This window comes from Rhincodon typus, chromosome 7, assembly GCF_021869965.1.
Source record: "Rhincodon typus isolate 14 chromosome 7, sRhiTyp1.1, whole genome shotgun sequence".
Lineage (NCBI taxonomy): Eukaryota > Metazoa > Chordata > Chondrichthyes > Orectolobiformes > Rhincodontidae > Rhincodon > Rhincodon typus.
Genome location: NC_063338.1, coordinates 37,123,244 through 37,144,402, shown reverse-complemented (window position 1 = coordinate 37,144,402; position 21,159 = coordinate 37,123,244). Strand labels below are relative to the sequence as shown.

Sequence of the window (21,159 nt, the reverse complement as noted above, 5' to 3'; positions counted from 1 at the left end):
AACCCCAACCTTACCTTGAGTTCTGCTACCTGTGAAGAAATGTGCCACATCAAGCTTTCACTTAAAAATTTCATTCCATATGGACCCAGAAGTTCTGAAAGAGCCCTCATTTCTGTGGGGAAAACAAGCCTTATCAGCCAGCATGCCACAGAACCAATAAAATGGTCATTAGATTAGCACATGCATATTGTCAAAGATTGTCCAAAACCTTGAAACATGAAAGAAAATAACAGAATAATTGTACATATATTTGAGGAACTCGAAGTGTTGAAAATCTGTATGCCTTTACTGTTACTGAATGTTTAAGTGCTAGTAAAACAGCAGATTGCCGAGTTGAAAGACGGTGCACTCCATAAGCAGATTTTTTTTTTAAACCTCAGGAAAAATTAAAAATGTACCTTAAAAATAAAAACTGGTAGGACAGAAAAACAGGAACAGACAAAACTTTAACAATGACTTACTGGGGACAATATGCACATTGTTACATTGCTGTTTGTGGAAATTGGCTGCTATATGCTTTACAACAGTGACCAAACTTCACAAGTATTTAATTAGACACCTTCAAAGTGCTTCACACAATGGTCATGAAAAGGGTTACATATCCGACAGGAGTTCACCTGTACATCCGCCAACTTGCATCCGTTGCTCCCGACGTGACCTCCTCTACATCAGTGAGACCAAGTGTGGACTCGAAGACCATTTTGTACAGCATCTGCGTTCTGTATGCGACCAACGACACCACCTTCTGGTTGCCCACCATTTTAACTCCCCCTCCCACTCCCCGAGTGACATGTCCATCCTGGGCCTCCTCCAGCGCCACAATGACACCACACAAACTGGAGGAGCAACATTTACCCTCCGTCCTCATTCCACGTCCAACCCGTCATCTCATCCCTGCCTCCTTGACCTGACACAGCCTGTCCATCTTCTCTCCCACCATCTGCCCCTCCCACCTCACTGACCAATCCCCACCACTCCCCACCTGCACTCCCCTATCACCATCCCACCTACCTTCCCCACCCCTCCTCCCTCTACTTATTTCCCAACTCCCTTCCCCCTCCCCATTTCTGAAGAAGGGTCCTGACGTGAAATGTTAATTTTGATGCTCCTCTGATGCTGCCTGGCCTGTTGTGTTCCTCCAGCTCCACACGGTGTCATCTCTACATTAATGCAAGTCTGTCTTGCTTTGACACATGGTCAAGGAAGATAGGGAGGGGGAAAGAGGTTGGCTAGGCATTCATGTGAGAATGTAAAATATTGCAGAAAATCAATTATTTAAAATATAGTGCAGTGTGAAGACTTCATGCAAAAATGTCTGACTTTTGAATCTGGGATGCAATTTCTACAAAATTGCAAGCTGTCTTGTGGTTCTGTTCAAATTACTTAAATCAATAATCTTACATACTGACATCAGATACACAAATACTACCAGTACGCAAGGAGGAAAACTAGGATAATGAACAAATACTGTCATAAAATTTCCAAAGACTATTCAATGGGATAGAAGTGCACAAATATATAATCCAAGATTTTCTCCTGACCTTTGAAATGATTCAATGTGAATTTTTCCTCATGGAAATGTTCTCAATTTTATAACTTTATAATCTAATATTAGAGTCAGAGTCATGCAGCATGGAAACCATTCCTTTGGTCCAACTAGTCCACACCAATCATGTTCCAAAACTAAACTAGTCCCACCTGCCTGGCCTTGGCCCATATCCCTCCAAATCTTTCCTATTCATGTTCATGTCCAAATGCCTTTTAAATGTTGTAACTGTACCTGATCCACCACTTCCTCTGGCAGTTCATTCCACAACCTAACCACTGTCTGTGTCAAAAGAAAGTTGCGCCTCATATCCTTTTTAAAACTCTCTTCTCACCTTAAAAATATGCCCCCTAGTTTGGAACTCCCCCACATCACAGAAAAGACCATTGCTATTCATCCTTATCTATGCCGTTCGTAATTTTGTAAATCTCTACAAAGTCATCCCTCAACCTCCTACGCTCCAGTGAGAAAAGTTCCAGCCTATCTTTATAACTCAAACCCTCCATTCCCAGCAACGTTCTGCTAAATCTTTTCTGAATCCTGTCCAAATTAATAATATCCTTCCTATAACAGAGGAACTAGAACTACACACAGTAATCCACTCACAATGCTGCTTGGAAAATAGTTCTACGTTTCTGACCAAACAATTCTGCAAGAATGGAGATCTAGTTCCAAGTTTAGATGGCGTAGTGCTTGGAGGTGAACTTTCAGTTGATTGGCTTCCCCAGCGACTGCTCCTCTTTCCTTTTAGGTGGTAGGATCCATGCTTTAGAACCTGCTATCAAAGGAGCCTTGGTGAATCCCTGCAATATATCTTCTGGATGGTATACACTGCTGTCAACCTGCTTCATGGAAAAGTATTGAATGCAAACATATACGAGCAGAAATAGACCATTCAACAAAATTATGACTGATCTGGTTTGTATTTTAACTTCCACATTCCCATCTGCCTTGATAACCTCTGATTTCCTTGCCTAACAAGAATCTATTTACTGCTCCCTTAAAAATATTCAGTAAACCCACCTCCACCATCTTCTGAAGCCAAGTTCCAAAGGTGCACAATCACTCAGGAAAGAAATTCTCACCTGTCCGAGAAGAGAGGCCCTAGTTTTAAAACGGTGACCCCTAGTTCAGGACTCGCCCCCAAGGGGAATCATCCTTTCCACATCCACTTTATTAAAATCGTTCAGGGTGTGATACACTTCAATCAAGTCACCTCTCACTCTTCTAAACTCCAACGGAAACAAGCCCAGTCTGTTAAACCCATTCCCATAAGACAACTTAATTTGGTTGATGGGCTGCCACTCATTTACGCTGCTTTGTCCTGGATATGCTGAGCCAAAAAAAAAAATTCTCTCTCGCTCCCAAATTGTACTCCATAGATGGTAGACAGGCTTTGTAGGGTCTTTTGGAGATGACAAGAATCAAATATTTTAGAAGAGAGCATGGCTAGAAATGGACCTAAGTTTGTACAGGCAAAAGAACTGTAAACCTTTTCTTGAGATAAAGCTCTTGAAAGGGACAGTGACAAATTCTGAGAAGGAATCATTTACAATATCAGCTGGAATTTGTGCAGAAAAAAACTGCACATAAGTATATTAGAAATAGGAAAAGGCACGATCAGCTTAGAATGAAAGCTAAGAGGATATAAATGACAGACAATTGACAGATTCAGGGGTAAGGTATGGAGGAGATAAGGCTCATCAGGATACAACTGAGGTACTTGAAAGGATAGTCTCAAACGTAGTGGCCAATCCACGACCATATAAAAGACTACGGAGAGGAATTAGGTGATCATTGGCAATAAAGAAACTGGTGGTTACCTTTGTTCTGGATGAGGAGGAGGATGGGGGAGTGGGCAACAGACAATGAATATTTTGGAGTGACAAGTAAGGTACAAGAGTAGAGAAGAGGTTGAAAAGTTATTTCAGACCTCATTCAAAGGTGTTACTTTAAACTGTTACTTTAAAAGTTGCAAACAATGAAAACGTAGTTTTAGGCATATGTCCACACAGAATCTTCTAGCACTAAATTACAGTTGAAATGAGACTTTAATTCCGCCACTCAACTGAAAAGATATAAAACATTAAAAACATCCAAACAAAAAACTGTATGATTTTAAGGAACTGAACCATTAAAATTTTAGTTTTGAATGTTAGCCAAGGGCTGATTTTATGGGATTTTTCTGTTTAATAATAATCTTTGCATACCAAAGAGCTATAACCACTTAACTTTATGACTCAGTTGAGACAGAAATGTGCATTTAAAGGTTTTGCCCTGTTGATGATTTTGACAGTAGTCAGTCACTTTGGCCGTATGTCAGGGATAGTGTGAAAATAATTCTGGTTATAAATGTTATTTCATGAATGTTATTTTCTCCAAGTATAAACATGATGTTGATTATGTTTGCACTGACAGCATGCAGCATTTTAATTCATGATTGGCAATATAAATGTTGAGGAAACAGATACCATTACAAAAAAAAAACCCATCATTAGCACATGCCAGAGAACACTGGCAACACTCAGCCTTTCTGGAACAAAGTGTTTATGGACAAATCCTTTTCCAGTCAGTTGAATAGTTTATTTATGGGAGAGAATGTTTCATCTAACTGATTTGATTTCTACATGAAAAAATAATTTAGAAAAATCACATGGGCTCAGATTATGCTGAGGCATTTAGAAAGAGTTAGGTAGTTGAGAATGCACTCTAAGGGATTAAGGAGGAAGGGAAAGCTAGTAAAATGAAGTTAGATTTGCCCATGCCCAACAATATGAAGCAACACTGGTTCTCAGGAGCCTAAATTACATACTGCTTTTGCTGTAAATAGTTAGAGAGCTGAATTTAGTGAGTTTGGATTTTCTAATTTATGAGACAACCAATAAACAGATAAATTTTGAATATTCTGGGCCCCTTTACCCCAAACATCCTGTCTCAGTTCGGCATCCAGAGAAATCACTTACTCCTCATTAGCCATGCATAATTTAACAGTGAAGCAAAAATGTTATAGGTGTTTCCTGGACCAGACTACATATCCAATCTATAGCTTGATTTATATTGCTGTGCAGCAAGTGGAAAATCACTTTTGAAATCTTTGCAATCAGGTATTTCCAGGGTAAAGGCACATCAAGATCTTTTGCTCAGTTAAGAACAGGCTTAACAATCCTAAAAACTGAGGCAAGGATAAAAACTTAAACAAGTAGGACAGAGAATTTATTGTATGTCTGAAAGATAAGCCGTTTTTTATGTGTCCAAAAATATACAATTCCTCTAGAAATCAAAATTTTTTTGTTCCTCCTTTGAACAACTGATCCAATTTACTGACATGAAAGTAATTCTGACTCCTGACTGTTATTTGACAATCACTGATGGAAGTGTACTGAGTAGGGACTTAAGGGTAAAACAGGGAGACTTTTTTTTAAAAAAGTACATATCTTTGTCAAATCTCTGGGATGCCCTGGAATGAAAAGAAACTCCTGAGAATTGCTGTCAGAAACAAGACAAGAATCTTGAGTTTGTTGATATGTGGCTTTTCCCCCATTTTCCTTAGTTTGGAATGCTTTGGTGAAAAAGGTGGCATAAACAGTTGTTTGGGTAAGGCTGTTGGAAAGTTGAGGACCATTTGTTGAAAATACCAGGAATAAGCCTAATGGGAGTCAGCAACCCTGTAATTATTAGCAATAAGCACCCATGGAACAGTAGACAGTAAAAGGTTAACACAGTCAGGAGAAGGTGGAAATGGAGAAATCTAAAAGAGACGACGAAGAGTTAAAATTCAAATTCCTTTGTTGGAAAACATTTGAATTCACCAGTGAAAATACATATGGTACTTTCAGAGAGGCTTCTTGGCAGCAGCAGTATCAGTCTTATTTCCACTACTAACAGCTGGAGACAGGGAAAACTTCGAGGCAAAATAAGGTCATGGAGATATGGAGGCACATAGAGGGTTAAACAAAAACGGCTTTGCGACAGGGCTGGTAAGATTAATTGGTTTCTTCATAAAACAAAGAGATGTTTAGAAGAAAATACTTTAACTTATTTACCAGAAATGTCTGAATATTCCTCTGCGTTAAATGTCAGTTCACTCTCTGTAGGCAGGTTCACAAATGCCTTCATGGCTGGAAAGTACGCAATATGTCCGTTGCTGACTTGTCGCAAAAGAGTTTCTAGATACCTGTGAAGATGTACAGCTGGATTAGGTTGTCTTGAAACATCGATTGTATCAATAAATGCTCTTTACACATAATTAACAATGTACGTCACACATATATCACTTCAATACTTGCCAGTTGGTATATAAGCTAGTTATGGTAGGTTCACCGTGACTATCTAAATGCTGTGTCTGCTGCAGAAGAACATTGTTAAAAACTCTGGTGATATCAATCTGCACGTAGTTTTCAATGGACTGAAGTACGGTCATGTAAGCTTTCACACTTGTCAGCAGCTCAGAGGGTTTGGCAATCTCTTGTGTTGCTTGATTGTACATAGTCATTCCCACAATTGATCTGAAATTAAAACATAAAATGCAACCTTAAAAATAATACCTGTATTTAGAACTGACACTTTCTGCAACCAAAATAAGAGCAATGATGTCTATAAGGGCAAGTGAACATTTTCACTAAATTAGACATTTTTACGCCTATCACCACCAAATTAACTCTCTAAAACAATTTCAAAATGCTAACCAAGTGATTTTTTTCATTTTATACCTTTCCACTTTTCTTGAGCAAAACCGCCCTGATGTATTTGGCGATCCTATCAATGAAAACTTAGTGAGGACAATCAAACAATGGACATGCCTGCCCATTAAATTGAGGACCATCAGCAAATGTACTAATGCAATAAATGTAATGAGAGAGAAATAATTCAGATGGAATTGTTCTTGAACTCAATTGGGAATAATATATCCAATACAAGTCAAATATGTTCCAGCAAAAACAATGAACTCTAGAAAAAAAATTATCTTAAGCCAAAAAACTTACATCTGGCAGTCCATAAATTTTATGCTAAGTTATTTTCGTTGACTTTAACATCTTTGAATTCAGCTAACACGTTAAATTTCAGTTGAGTTTTTCTTTTGGTCTTTTATGTATTAACAAAAATAATACAAATATTTAATAAAACCGAATCCTGAAAATATACTGAAGCAGCTAGATATTCCTTTGGTAACATAATTGTGAATAAGGTAGATAGGAAAAGAAAAAAAATGTTGTAATCTTTAAAAATCACACCAATATTCTTCCTTCTCTCACTGCATTTTATTTTTGTTTGGTACAATTCTGTACTAGGCAGCTCACACAAGTGATTGCCATGCACGTATAAGCCTGACATCACTCAGACAAGACTAACACCAGGAACAAACAGCATTTCTCCTGCCTTGAAGTTCCAGCAGAAATTCCTTAGATTAAAGAAAAAAAAAATCAGGTGGGGAAGTCTGGTCAATACTTCTCTTCCAAATCTTTCAGACTGGAACCAATTAAATAACCTTTGCTCACTTGCTGATACTACCTAACTTAGCACAGAAAATTAAATAAATCCACGACTTCACCTGGGTTGTTGTTTTCGATTTTTACTGACTAAATCAGCGGAGTCATTTAGAAAATGATCAAATGGTCTCTTTAAAAGGAAACACTGCCATCTTATTTCCCTTCTTTCCCAAAACCAGTTTCCAAATATTCTATATTCTGGATAATGCTGTTATTAACAGCTAGGGCTCAATGTCTGATTCTACACCTTTCCTGTAAAGGAGCATCTGAGCTCATGTACCCAGGATCAAGGATCCAGTGAAGGTGGTGAAACTCGTGCTTTCCATTTCACATAGACTGTCTCTTCACCATCTTGCCCTCAGTTTTATGAGCTGAGTAGTTGTTAATTTTATATTTTCTCCAAGACAGAAATTTAATATTGACCTTATAATTTAGTGATCCTAAAATACCGCATATACACACTTCGTAGTTTTCTTTTACGAAATTGGGTAAACCCCTTACTTAGTAAAGCGTATTTCCAAATGTGAAGTCAAATACTCGCGTGGTGTAAAGGTGTGCTCCCAGACGACTAAATTAGGAACATAATTGATGGAGAAACAAAGCTCAGAGAGAGCAGTGTGAAGTTTGTCCAAACTGAAAAACAAAAAAAAAAGATTTGGCTAATGTTTCCAAGAAGAAATCCATAATTAGAAAAGTAATGAAAAAAAATTATTATTCTAACATTTCTCAAATGCCTCAAAACAATTCTCAAATGCCTCAAAACAATTCTTGAGTAACTGTTTTAAAGCATGATCATTATGTAAACAAACAAGCACGTATGTAAAGCTAGAGTACCAGAGTACTAACTCAATTATCATACTGCTTATCCAACAATTACCTTGATTTCAACCAATTAAATATTCCTAAATTCAGAGTCACTGTCTTCAGTCCTGACAACAAATTGATCTACTGCCACTTTTTCTCTCTCCCTCTCCTTCACTCACACCAGACCTTTGGTTTCAAGGAATAAGGTTTTGTCAACATAACTGCACTGACATAAAGGACGCCTATTCTCACCAAACCAGATTCTGCCTCAATTCTTGTACTATTGAACTTTCATCTGTGTCTTTTTTCTCGCACATTGCTTGCCCTTTCCCCACATCACCCCACAACTTTGTATTTGCATTCCTCTCATTCTGGCTCCTTGTATAATCCCAATTTTAATTGCTTCATTGTCAACAGCTGTGTCTTCAACTGCCAAGGCTCTTCCAAATTCACTACCAAGACCTCTCTTTTCTCCTTTAAAGAGGTTCTTAAAACCAATTACTTTGCATTAGTCTCACTATGGAAGACACCAGCAGCAGACCAGAACTTCATGAGTCAGGGGGCAGAGGGGAGTTTAGGGGCCATCATCGCGGAGAAGGTGCCAGGGAAGCTGACAGGTCTGAAGGTGGAGGTTCAATAGTACAAGAATCAGATGGACTACACCACAAGTTCTGAAGGAGATAGCTGAGGAGATTGTGGGGGCATTGTTGGTAATCCTTCAGGAATCACTGGAGTTCAAGGAGCATCAAATAGGACTGGAAAATACCTAATGTAACAGCCCAGTTTAAGAAGGGAACGAGGCAGAAGTTGAAAAATTATTAGCCGGTTAGCCTGCCCTCAGTCATTGCTAAGTTTTGAGAGTTCCTTATTAAGGATGAGATTGCAGAGTACTTGGAAGTGCATGGTAAAACAGGGCAGAGTCAAGTACTGCTTCATTAAACAGAGATCATGCCTGATAAATCAATCAGTTAGAATTCTTTGAGAAGGTAATGAGCAAGTTATACAAAGGACAACCAGTGAATGTGATTTATTTGTATTTCCAGGAGGCTTTTGACAAGGTGCTGCACAAGAGGCGAAATAAGATAACAGGCATGGTGTTAGGGGCAAGGATTGGCTGACTGGCAAAAGGCAGCGAGTAGGGATAAAAGCGTCTTTTTCAGGATGACAGCGGGTAATTGGTGAAGTTCTGCAGGGGTCAGTGTTGGGACCACAACTATTCATGTTATACATTAAAAATATGGATGGAGGAACTGATGGAATTGTTGATACGTTTGCAAATGACACAGACAGTGGAGGGGCAGGTAGTGTTGAGAATGTGGGGAGGCTGCAGAAGGACTTGGACTGGTTAGGAATGTAGGGTAAGAAGTGGCACATGGAACACAACATGGGAAGGTGTAAGGTTATACACTTTGATACGAAGACTATTTTCTAAGTGGGGAAAGGCTTCAGAAATCTGAAGCACAAAGGGACTTAAGATGATGAGTTCAGGATTCTCTCAAAGCTAATATGCAGATTCAGTTGGTGGTTAGGAAGGCAAATGCAATGTTAGCATTCATTTTGACAGGGCTGGAACTCAAGAGTACGGATATACTGCTAAGGCCATAGAAGGCTCTGGTCAGACAGCAACTAGAACATTGAGAGCAGTTTTGGCCCTGTATTTGAGGATGGATGTGCTGGTTTTGGATTGGGTCCAGAGGAAGTTTAGAAGAATGATCCTGAGGGAGAAGGGCTTTTCTTGTAAGAAGCAGTTGAAGACTCTGGGCCTGTACTCGACAGAGTTTAGAAAGAGGAGGATCTCACTGAAATTTACAGAATACTGAGAGGCCTGGATAGAGTGGATGTGGAGATGTCTCCACTGGTAGGAGCGACAAGGACTAGATGACACAGCAAAGTGAAGGGATGACCTTTTAGAACTGAGACAAGGAGGAATTTCTTCAGCCACAGGGTGGTGAATCTGTGGAACTCATCACCACCAATGGTTGTGGAGCTAAGTCACTGAGTATATTTAAGATAGATAGGTTCTTGATTAAAAGTGATCAAAGGTTATGGGGATTAGGCAGGTGAATGGTGTTAAGAAACTTCAACTATGATCGAATGGCAGAGCAGAGTCAAGGGGCTGAATGGCCTAATTCTAATAATACAAGTGCATATAACCATAAGAAATAGAAGTAGGCTATTCAACCTGCAAAACACTTTGCCTTTCAGTGAAATCATGGTTGATCTACTTCAATACCATTCTCTTGCTACTATCCCTGTATTTTTAAACAATTTTCATATATTGAAATATATTCACCTCGGTCTTAAGCATATCAATGAATGACTGAGCCTCCAGTGACTGATTCATCACCCTCTGAGTATAAGAATTTGTTCTCATCTTAGTCTAAAACAGTCTGCCTCTTATTCTGGACAATTCAAGACGGGCAAACATCTTTCCTGCATTTAACCGGTCGATCTCTCTCATTCTTCTAAACTTACTGCCTATTTAACTTTTCCTCACAGAACAATCCCTCCACCCCAATAACTGTTTTGGTAATCATTTTCGGCCCTGCCTCCAAGGCAAGCATATCTTCTTTGAGGTACAGAGACCAACAACACACTCAATACTCCAGGAGTGGTCTCACCAAGGCTCTATATAACTGTGGTAAATCATCTTTATTTGTCTTAATTGCTTGCTGGACCTGGATATTAACTTTCAATAACTCATGAAGAACACAGAAGACCCTTGAATGATCCACTTCCAGCCTCTCACTATTTAACAAGGATTTCTTATTTCTGTTTCTCCCCTCAAAGTGGTTAACCTCACATTTCTCCACATTGTAATGAATCTGACAACTCTTTGCTTACTCACTTAGCTGCTTGAAATCTCGTCATAGCATCTTTCCCTCAATTCATATTTCCACTTCTGTCAGTTGCAAGCATTAGAAATATTACCACTAACTGCATCAAGCAATAGTCTATAACACTGGTGTCCCATAGATACATTATATTGAAATTACAATAACTTGCCTTCATTATATGCATATAGCATATAGTTTGGTATGCATCTTGTTTATGCATACAAAGATGAAGGACAAGTTTCAAGAATGAATGCTTTGGCCAGTTCGAGTTTCTCTAAAAATGCTGTCATATTCACGATTAATAAAAATAAGTGATTTAATTATTTTGCAGGGATAGTCATAAAGCAGCTTTTCCATAATGGATATAAATACAATGTATCTAAACTAATAGTATCTGCACATCACTGATACAAATAGAAGGCAGTTAAACACAAGATATCAACCTTAAAAGTCCTATTTTTTCACAATTTATGACTTCCAAACACTTTTTTGTTCTATTTAAACAATCACTCTGGAAACTGACTGAAGAAAAATTACAAAAAAGCAACACTTCAAGATTCCTCACTTGGTAACCAGTAGCCTGTTCTTTCTCATGCTCTCCACTCCAGGTTTCTCCCTTTCGGGTTCCCCTTTCTTTCCAGTCTGTTTTTTGGACTTTTTATTCACTGCTTGACTGATAGTCTTGGCACAATGTTTTGGCAATAACTGCAGAACAGAAAAAACAAACAAATGAAACCTTTAAAACAGTTTAAGAGATAAACATGCCAAAGCTAACACAATTGATATATGATGGAGGTGGGACTTCACATAAAATGCATTGATTTTCAGAACCTAGGGTCCTGAACTTAAAGAAAGCTAACTTTGATGGTATGAGGCATGCATTGGATAGGATAAGCTGGCCAAGGATACTTAAGGGGTTGTACATTAGCGATTTGGACAAAGGAATTGAATGCCAAATCACCAAATTTGCAGATGACGCTAAGCTGGGTGGCAGTGTGTGCTGCAAGGAGGCTGCAGGGTGACTTGGACAGACTGGCTGAGTGGACAAATACTTGGCAAAAACAATAATGGGGATAAATGTGAGGTTATCCATTTTGGTTGCAAAAACAGGAAGGCAGATTATCTGAACGGTGACAGTTTAGGAAAAGGTGAGGTGCAACGAGACCTTGGTGTCATGGTGGAACAGTCGCTGAAGGTTGGCATGCAGATGAAGATGGTAAAGAAAGCTAATGGCATGCTGGTTTTCCATAGCGAGAGGATTTGTGTATCAGAGTAAGGACGTCTTGCTGCAGTTATAAACAGCCTTGGTGAGGCCACACCGAGGATTGTGCACAGTTTTGGACTCCTAGTCTGAGGAAGGACATTGTTGTTTTCGAGGGAGGCCAGTGAAGGTTCACCAGACCAATTCCTGGGATGGCAGGACTGACGTCTGAGGAAAGATGGGATCTATGGGGCTTATACTCACTAGGATTTAGAAGAATTAGGTGGGGGACCTCATAGAAACATATAAAAGTCTGATGGGACTAGATCGGCTAGGTGTGAGGAGAATGTTCCCAATGTTGAGGTTTCCTGAACAAAGGGTCACAGTCTAAGAATAAGAGGACTGAGAGGAGAAGAATTTATGCAGAGAGTTGTGAACCTGCGGAATCTTCTCCCATAGAAAGCTGTTGGGGCCAGTTCATTAGATATAATCAAGGATGAACTGGACATGGCCCTTGCGACTAGCGGGATCAAGGGGTGTGCAGAAAAAATGGGAATGGAATACTGAGATTGTATGATCAGCTATGTTCATACAGAATGATAGTGCAAGTTCAAAGGGCTGAATGGCCTACTCCTGTAGCTATTTTCTATATTTTATATCTTTTATAAAGAAGCAGCTAAATGAATTATTGTTCAAAACTTTTCATTGTGTTGAATCAAATTTATGCAAAACATACAATTCTTTGTTTGACAACTATGAAAAAACTGCTAAATAATTTCAGATAGCAAAATATTAGATCTATTTTTCAAAATGGACAATTCCATTTTTCTTCTCGACAAACTGCTTGCAAGTTTGTGTTTTCCACGTTAATTATAAATGCTAAAGAAATGACCATTTCTAACATTTCCCTGAAAACAAAAACTTCCTTTTGATGCTCTACTAATGTTGTGAACCAAAATTTTGTGTACATATTATGGATAATCAACTTTACAGATCAATCGTAGCTGTACAACATATGCACTTTTTGTCATTTATTGATGTTTTATTTAAGTTAGACTAGCACTGTTTCTTTCAGGATACCAATGGTGGGTAAAACCGGGAACCCAAAGGCGTTTTATACTCATTCAGGAATTTTAATCCTGCACCAGATGTACCTTACCACATATCTGAACAGTTTAACAACAGATAATGGAGTTTTTAACTCATGGAATCTTAGCAGAGTAAGGATAATGTAAGAAAATCAGATGTGCTTTTATATTTTTTGCCAGACAAGCAACAAAACAATTTTTAAAATAATTAACTTCAAAAAGCAGCTACTAAAGGAAGAGATCTCTGTACTTTTTTTTCTTTTATTGGTTAATTGTCTGAAGTTCTTAACGTTTAAGCATTTTTGTTACTTGTGCATTGCACCGATGTGCGGCAAATCCCGTACGTTATGAAAGAAAACACTTTCCAAAAGATATTTCCTTTACATTTTATATAGATACTGAGACATGCAGACCCTTATATATCCTAAAAATGAAACTGCTCAAATATTGTACAAATAACAAAGTATCAATAGGCATTCATAATCTTCTCCATTCCATCTTCCAATTGTTCCAAACTTTTTCTCTTTCCTTCATCTATAGCATGTAATCCTATTAGACCTCATCAATCTTATTCTGGTAGACAGCATGAGACTTAGTCACTTCTCGCCCAACACAACTCTCAGCATTCACTGTAGTTTTGGAGGTAGTATATTGGCATGGACAGAATTTATTCATGTGGGAAAAAGCAAGTGGGGATAAAGAGTTCTTTTTCAGGTTGGTGACCCGTGACTAGTGGAGTTCCAAGGGGATCAGTGCTAGACTGCAACTGTTTACAATATACATACTCATGACTTAGAGGAAGGAAGTTAATATACTGCAGCCAGATTTACAGACAACAGTAGAATAGGTGGAAAGGCAAATTGTGAGAGGAATACGAACAGCTTACAGACAGATATTGATAGGTTGAGTGGGAAAAATAGCAGCAAATAGAGCATAATGTGGAAAAATGAAAACTTGTTCATTTGGAATGTTGGTCCTTATTTCAAGGGGTTTAGAGTATAAGAGTAGGGAAGTCTTACTGCAACCCTACAAGGTGCTGGTAACACCATGACTGGAGAAATGAGAGCAGTTTTGGTCACCTTATTGAAGAAAATATATAATTTTATTGGAGGCAGTTCAGAGAAGGTTCACTAGGATAATCCCTGGCTGGAGGGATTGTCTTATGAGCAAAGACTAAACAGGTTGGGACACCACTCACCAAAGTTTAGAAGAAAGAGAGATGATCCCATTGAAACATATCGGATTCTTAAGGCGTTGACAGGGTAAATGCTGAGAGGATGTTTCCCTTCAAGGGAACATCTAGGACCAGACAGCACAATCTAAGAATAATGGGGTGCCAATTTGAGACTGAGATTAGGAGGAATTTCTTCTTTCAGAGGGTTGAGAGTCTTTGCCACAGATAGCTGTAGGGGCTGAGGTCTTGTGTATATTATATGCGGCCGACATAGATGGATCGTGATCAGTAGGGGAATTAAGGGTTACAGGCAAAGCGGACATGAGGAATGTCAGTTCAGCCAAGTTGTTATTGAATGGTGGAGCAGGCTCGAGGGGCCAATTGGCCTACTCTTGTTCCCATTTCTTATGATCACCAACACAAAATTTATCAAACATTGAAAACTGTTGTTCAATCAATAACTGGTAAAGAGTTTGACTATTACTTAATAGGCTACTCCTTTAAATATCCAAACCCAAGAAATTAGCCACAGGAATGATTTTTTTGTGAACTGGAAAGCATATAATATATTTTAAAAACCAATTATTTAATCTGAATTGTTTTACTTCCAGATGACAATAAACGAGGAAGAACCTGCATTTATGTAATTTTATCATCTTTGGGACATCTCAAAAACTTAAAAGCTAATGATTTACAGAAAATTTGCAGGCTTAAATGTACTTTCTTTGTGTTGGTAAAAATAGAAGCTATTTTCTGTATATCAATGTTCCCCAATGGCCATCAGATAAATTTAGTTATTTTTTGGTCAGGTAATACACTGGCCGGGAAGGTATGAAAACACCCTGCTCTTCTCCAAAAGGCAAAAACTAGCACAAGGCCACAAAGAGAGAATCACATAGGTTCATGTCAAGATAAGTGTCCAGGCAGCTGGCATGACGCTTTCACTCTGCAACCACTGTCAGCTGTATTTCGTGGGTTTGGATATTTAACGGAGTGGCAAATCAAAAAGGTGGCTATTCAACAATGAGGGGTGTCTGCTGATGACACGACTGCTAACGCTGGTACACACATAACTTTATGTGCACAGTACTAACATTTCTACAGATATTTTCTATTCCTCCAGACAGATGGAATCTCAGTTTAATGTTAAAAAAGCAGCATTTATACTAATTCAATACGGCAAAAGAAGAATCAGCCACATTATGTACTCAAATCATGGTGTGGGGCTTGAATTCCCAATCAAAGAACCACAGAATAGTAAATTACAAGGGAGTATACTGCCCACTGAGTCTGCGCTGGTTCTTTTGAGGAGCAATTCAGTTAACCTGCTCCCAAAACCATTTCTCATAACCAAGTAATCTTCCTTATTTTCTTCAAATATGTAATTCTCTTTCTAAGGCCAGCATCAAACCTCAATCCACCACTCCTTATCAGGCACTGCATTCCAAATTTTAACCAATTACTGCATAACTAAAGATTTGCATGTCAACTGATTCTTTTGAAGATTGCCTTAAATGCGTGCCCCATATCCATGAGAAACAATTTTTTTTATTTACTCAAAATATTCAAGATTTTAAACATCTCTTTCAAATTTCTCCCCTTAGCAATATTTCCTCAAATGAGGACAAACCAAGTTTCTCTGTTTATCTATGTAATACTTCTCTCTGAAGCTGTTCTAGTAAACCTTTCCCGTAACCTCTCTAAAGCCTTTCAAAAGTTTGGTGCCCAGTATTGGACACAACATACCATCAAGGACGAAACTAGACACTTCACAAGACTTAGCTTCTTGCTATTTGTACTCTATTTGTAAAACTTAGGTTTGTACATAATTTATTAAAGCCATTTACAGCAGCTTTTACACAAGCAGCCCCAGATTTCTTTCTTTCTGCACCCCCTTAAATTGTACCATTTCGACCTTTTCAGAAACAAACTACTTTTCTGAATTTATTATTGCTTATTTAGTGGTAATATTAATGCTGCATGTAGTTCTTTCACGTCCAAAGGGCATAAATCAGAGCCTGACTCACACTAGTTTAGCCCATCCATCACCAAAAGTGACTGGGTCACCAAGTGTTTTTGGGCCTCAGTGCCCTTGGCAAGAAACCTACCAGCATATTAGGACTATCTTGGAGACCAAAGTTAATTTTGTTCAGTTTTTCCGAAGCATCTCAGAAGTCCACTCACATGAAGATTGAATCTATTTGTTCAGCTGCTTCTGTTACTTGCCTTCCTCCCCTTGTCTTTCTAGCTAGACTGTCTGCCGTCCCAAATCCTGAAACAGTGTTTTGTTTTGGATTTTCTCTCATTTCATCTGATGCCCTTTTTAAAGTGATTTTAACCCAGACAGTCACCTCCTCTTCCATTCCCACTGAAGTGATGACATGGCTACCTTCCAGGGTAAATGTTAGGTGATGTTGTAAATTGTTCCTTCTCCTCAGGCACTATTCCGCTTTCTTTCAAAATTGCGGTCATAGTCCTTCCTCAGAAAGCCCCTACTAGACCTTTCTGCCTTTGCAACTACCACCTCACTTCCAAAGTGTTCTTATCTTCAAAGCCACCGAACACATTGTTGCCTGGCTTTTCAATAGTTATTTGTTTGGACAAGTTTCTCAGCCCTGCCACAGCACCAAATAAGCCTTAGAAATGTCATAAAATACATCCACAATGCTTTTCACCAAAGTTCACTATAATCCAATCCTCTCTGCAGCTGTCAACATGGCCAATCATGCCACCCTCCTCCAACATCTCATAACTGTTGTGAGCCAAGCATCAATGCAATGATTGGCTCCATCTTTACTTTTGTAGCTTAAACATCTCTAATAATCCCATCATCCAGACTTGGAACCGTCTCTTCAATCATGGAACTCCCTTTCTAACAACACTGGGGTATACCCACGATGTGGATTGTGGAAATACAAGAAGGCGGCTCTCTCACACTCTCAGAGGCACTTAGGAATGGGTAATAAATGTTGGCCTTGCCAGTGAAGTCTGCTAATTAATAAAATGAAAAATAATGCCCTTCATTCACATTTACCTCTGGATTTTAGTAGCTGTGCCTTGACAACAATATTTGCAATTACACACTGATGGCACCTAACCACCTATCCAGCATCCTGCTTGATTGATCAGCTTCTTAAATATTACCAGACAGCTGCATGTCATCCTTCTTGTATGATTCATAATTTCCTTCAGTTAAGCGTTAGTAAAACAAAAACTCTCACATTCCAAAGTCATCTTGCCATGGTTCTAACCCCTTTATAATTACCATCTCAGACTGAACTAAACTGCTCACAAATATGTTCCACTCAACCCCAAACTGAGCTGCCAACTCCATAATCTTCACTACCAAAAGGACTGCCTACTTGTATCTATCGAGCACTGCCTGTTTCAACTCATCTACTGCAAAAACACTTACTGATATTTTTGTCATCTGCAAACTGAATTATTTCAATGTACTAAATAAAAACTGAAAGAGCTGTGGATGCTGTAAATCAGGAGTTGCTTCAAAAGCTCAGCAGGTCTGGCAGCATCTGTGAAGAAAAAGATGCTACCAGACCTGCTGAGCTTTTCCACAAACTCTGTTTATATTTCAATATATTCTGGGTCTATCACCAACCTTAACTTTCAATTAACATTCTTTCATCTAAAACACTGGTTTCTTAATTATACTCTGTACCATATCCTGATCAATGATCATTTGTAATCTCCAAGACATACAACTTAAAATGATCATTCTTGTATTTCAGTTCCTTGATCCTCTTTCACCTGTAACCTCTGCCAGCCCAAAACTCTCCATCCTGCCTGTGTGATGCCTACTTTCTTCTGACATTTTCTGAGCCTCTCCCTCCTTAGTCAGTCACACCCCTAATCACCTAGGTTTCATGCACTGGAATTCATTTCCTCTCTTGCCAGCTTTCTCTCTTCAAAGAAAGGCCTTAAAATCTTCTTGGTTGACCAATTTTTTGAGATCCTCTAACAATCTCCTTGTTTCACTCATCCCTTTTCCATGGAATGTCAGCAAATGTTCAATATCTAAGAAACTTTATAATTACAAGTTATGCTCCCTGTCAAAGCAAAGGAAGATATTTGAGTAATTATTATCATGATATTTAAACATATGGAAAATTCAAGGCACATTTAAGGATGAGGTTGTTGACTTGCTCGCCAAGCTGGCTTGTTTTCATTCAGACGTTTCATCACCATGCTAGGTAACATCATCAGTGAGGCCTCCGATGAAGCAATGTTGTTCTACTCCACTTGGAATTTATACTGTCCAGTCTGTTATGGTGAGTAGTGTCATTTCTGGTTTTGTTCTGTATGGCTTTGTATGTGGGGTCCAATTCTATATGTTTGTTGGTTTAGAATGTAAATTACCGTTTCACTGATAATGTAGTTTCACGACCAAATAATAAAATTCCAAAAGTACGAGAATAGCAATTGTTAACTTTTTCCAGAGTTGTGCCACCATTGGATTTAAGTATAAACAAAGTGGAAATTGGATCATGTGATAGGTTCAGCTAGTTTCAAGATACGTAAAAGGTAAGTAGTTTATTTCTTCTTTCCTAAGATTACTTTAATATTGCAATAATTTCTCTAAGCCTCAAAGGGCTAATAACACCAGTATTAACCTTTCTAGAAAACAATAATGACATTAAATTTTCAGAATATAAACAGATACTTTGCAAGGTCTGATATAGGAATTTCATAACCCAGTTTAAACAATTTGCTTTTACCCAAACAATATATAGAAAAACTGGAACGTTACCTGGTCACTAAGAGTGCACTGCTCCGTACATATGTCTGTGATGAGATTGCGGGCTTGCTTAGCCATTTCATCAAGGAACATGTTGCACAGGGACAGACTGCGATCTCCAATGTGATGCCTCTACAGTAATTCAGAAATTGACAAAACTGTAAATGCACATTGGAATACAAACAGATATACTGAATGATGAACTTAAGCGGGGATAATAACAAACAGAAGTTAATGATGCCAACTTCAGACTTTAAATAACAGGTCACATCTGCATACCTAAACCAAACATAATCTACCTCAGGCAAAACCAGCTGCTTGGTACAAAAAAATGTTTGCATCATATTAGATCTAGGAACTTGTACTACTGCTACCTACCTTTCATTTTGGCACTAATCTAAAGTGAAACCTCTCCATCTCGCATCCATTTCACTCTCTCTAGAAAAGGAAAACTATGCCCTTGTAAGGCCTGATGAGATGACTGGGTCAACATGTAGACCAAGATATCATCTGAGTGGTGAATATCAAATTAGCTAATACAAAATTTATCTAAATTAGGTGGGAAAACTGGACAACAATACCTAGTAAACCATGTGGACTATTTCATGTGGCAGTCTTAAAAATAATAAAATGCAACTTATACACTGAAAGTGCTGTCAACTGCTCGTTCTGCTTTTCTTTCAGAAAGATAATAACAAATGTAGAATGTGTTAAAGTGCTAACTTACGTACTACTTGCCACTGAGTATCTAGATTTCCAACAGAACACTACATTATGTGTTAATGAAATGCAATTTGCTGCCTACATTTCTTGAAATTTAACTTGACAAACTTTCAATGCCATTCCTGTATTCAAGTGGAGATCTTTCAGGTGATTAACCCATCTCCCATGGTGGTGAACCTGAAACATTTGAAGCATGGCTGTGATATACAGTTGCTAAGATGAAGTTGTATTTAAACAAATAAACCAAACAAGTGCAGACGCTGGAAATCAGAAACAAAATCAGAAATTGCTGCAAAAGCTCAGCAGGTGAGACAGCATCTGTGGAGAGAAAGCAGAGTTAACATTGCAGGTCCAGCGATCCTTCTTCAGAATGGTCTTCTTGGCTCAATGTCAGAAAATCCTACCTGATTAACCACCTTGCACTTTAAGATTTTTCATCTGCAACAAAACGTAACGGATCTAAATATATCTGCTAGTTACTCATTTGGACATATTTTCCAAAAAACGCAAGGAGCTATGACCCTTTTTTGAAGAATTAGATTACTATCAAGGATTAATATTGGCTACACCTCAGCTTTTTGAGCATTGCAAGATATTCAAGAGAGGGTATGTTTTGATGGCTTTAGAGTAAGCCCTTTTCACTTGTGACTCTTGTAAGCAATGCCTCTAAGCAGGGAATACAGGTATCCTCTGTTATCTCAAATTATTTTCCCATCAGATTATTTCTCAATGAATCTTAGAACAGAACTCAGAAAATTAAAAGGATATCTAGTTTTGACAGTATTGAAGGCTTGTGCAAAAAGTGAAATTTCTCTCCTCGTCCAAAATATTGGCAAGTACTATACAATCTAATGCTCTTGCGAATCATTACCATGAGGATTCAATTCTGCAGTGGGAGCCTCTTAACATGAATGCAGCTTTGGTCTGGAGTACAGGGCTTAGAAACACTGGCCCATAAAATGAGACTGTCTATTGCTGTACTGAGCTTTATACATGGCCTCTTGGCTGAATTAGGGGGATTTTTAAAGCAGCATGTGCTTTTCACGGTCATTTCCTAAACCGATCATAAATTGGCACTAGAATAAACATTATAGGAATTCCTCAAACAGCCCATCAACAAGGTTATCCCCACCAAAAGACAGCTGTACCAGTTATTGCTGTGACACCTTTGAGGTTACAACTTGATTACTGTACCCAAGGATGAATTGGGATTGATCCAGATATATCCATGTTATTGCAGAAAGCATGACTAAAAGTCATGGAAGTTACCAAGACCAAAATATCAACCAAAGCTGATGGACACCCAGCCTACATTTGATCTTCATTAAGGGCCACTGGTTGACTGTGAAGGGAATCATACTATTTCTTGGCAGTTATTTCAAATAGTGGATAGAAGAATTGCCCATTGGTCTCAGTGGAAGTAGTTGAATTGCTGCTGAGAGATAGTAGGAACTGCAGATGCTGGAGAATCTGAGATAACAAGGTGTGGAGCTGGATGAACACAGCAGGCCACGCAGCATCAGAGGAGCAGGAAGGCTGACGTTTCG

At 38.5% G+C, this 21,159-nt stretch overlaps 1 protein-coding gene across 2 annotated transcripts in view; it reads right to left on the bottom strand.

The window, feature by feature from the left end:
* Positions 1-21,159, bottom strand: part of nckap1 (NCK-associated protein 1) — a 185,594-nt gene that overhangs the window by 41,649 nt on the left and 122,786 nt on the right. For both annotated transcript variants that reach the window (XM_048599365.1, XM_020528083.2), the window contains exons 18-23: positions 18,902-19,021; positions 11,239-11,378; positions 7,534-7,665; positions 5,833-6,051; positions 5,590-5,720; positions 15-112 (exon numbers count right to left, since the gene is read on the bottom strand). In XM_048599365.1, coding sequence (XP_048455322.1) covers positions 15-112; positions 5,590-5,720; positions 5,833-6,051; positions 7,534-7,665; positions 11,239-11,378; positions 18,902-19,021 — 840 coding nt within the window. The remainder of the gene's footprint in view (positions 1-14; positions 113-5,589; positions 5,721-5,832; positions 6,052-7,533; positions 7,666-11,238; positions 11,379-18,901; positions 19,022-21,159) is intronic.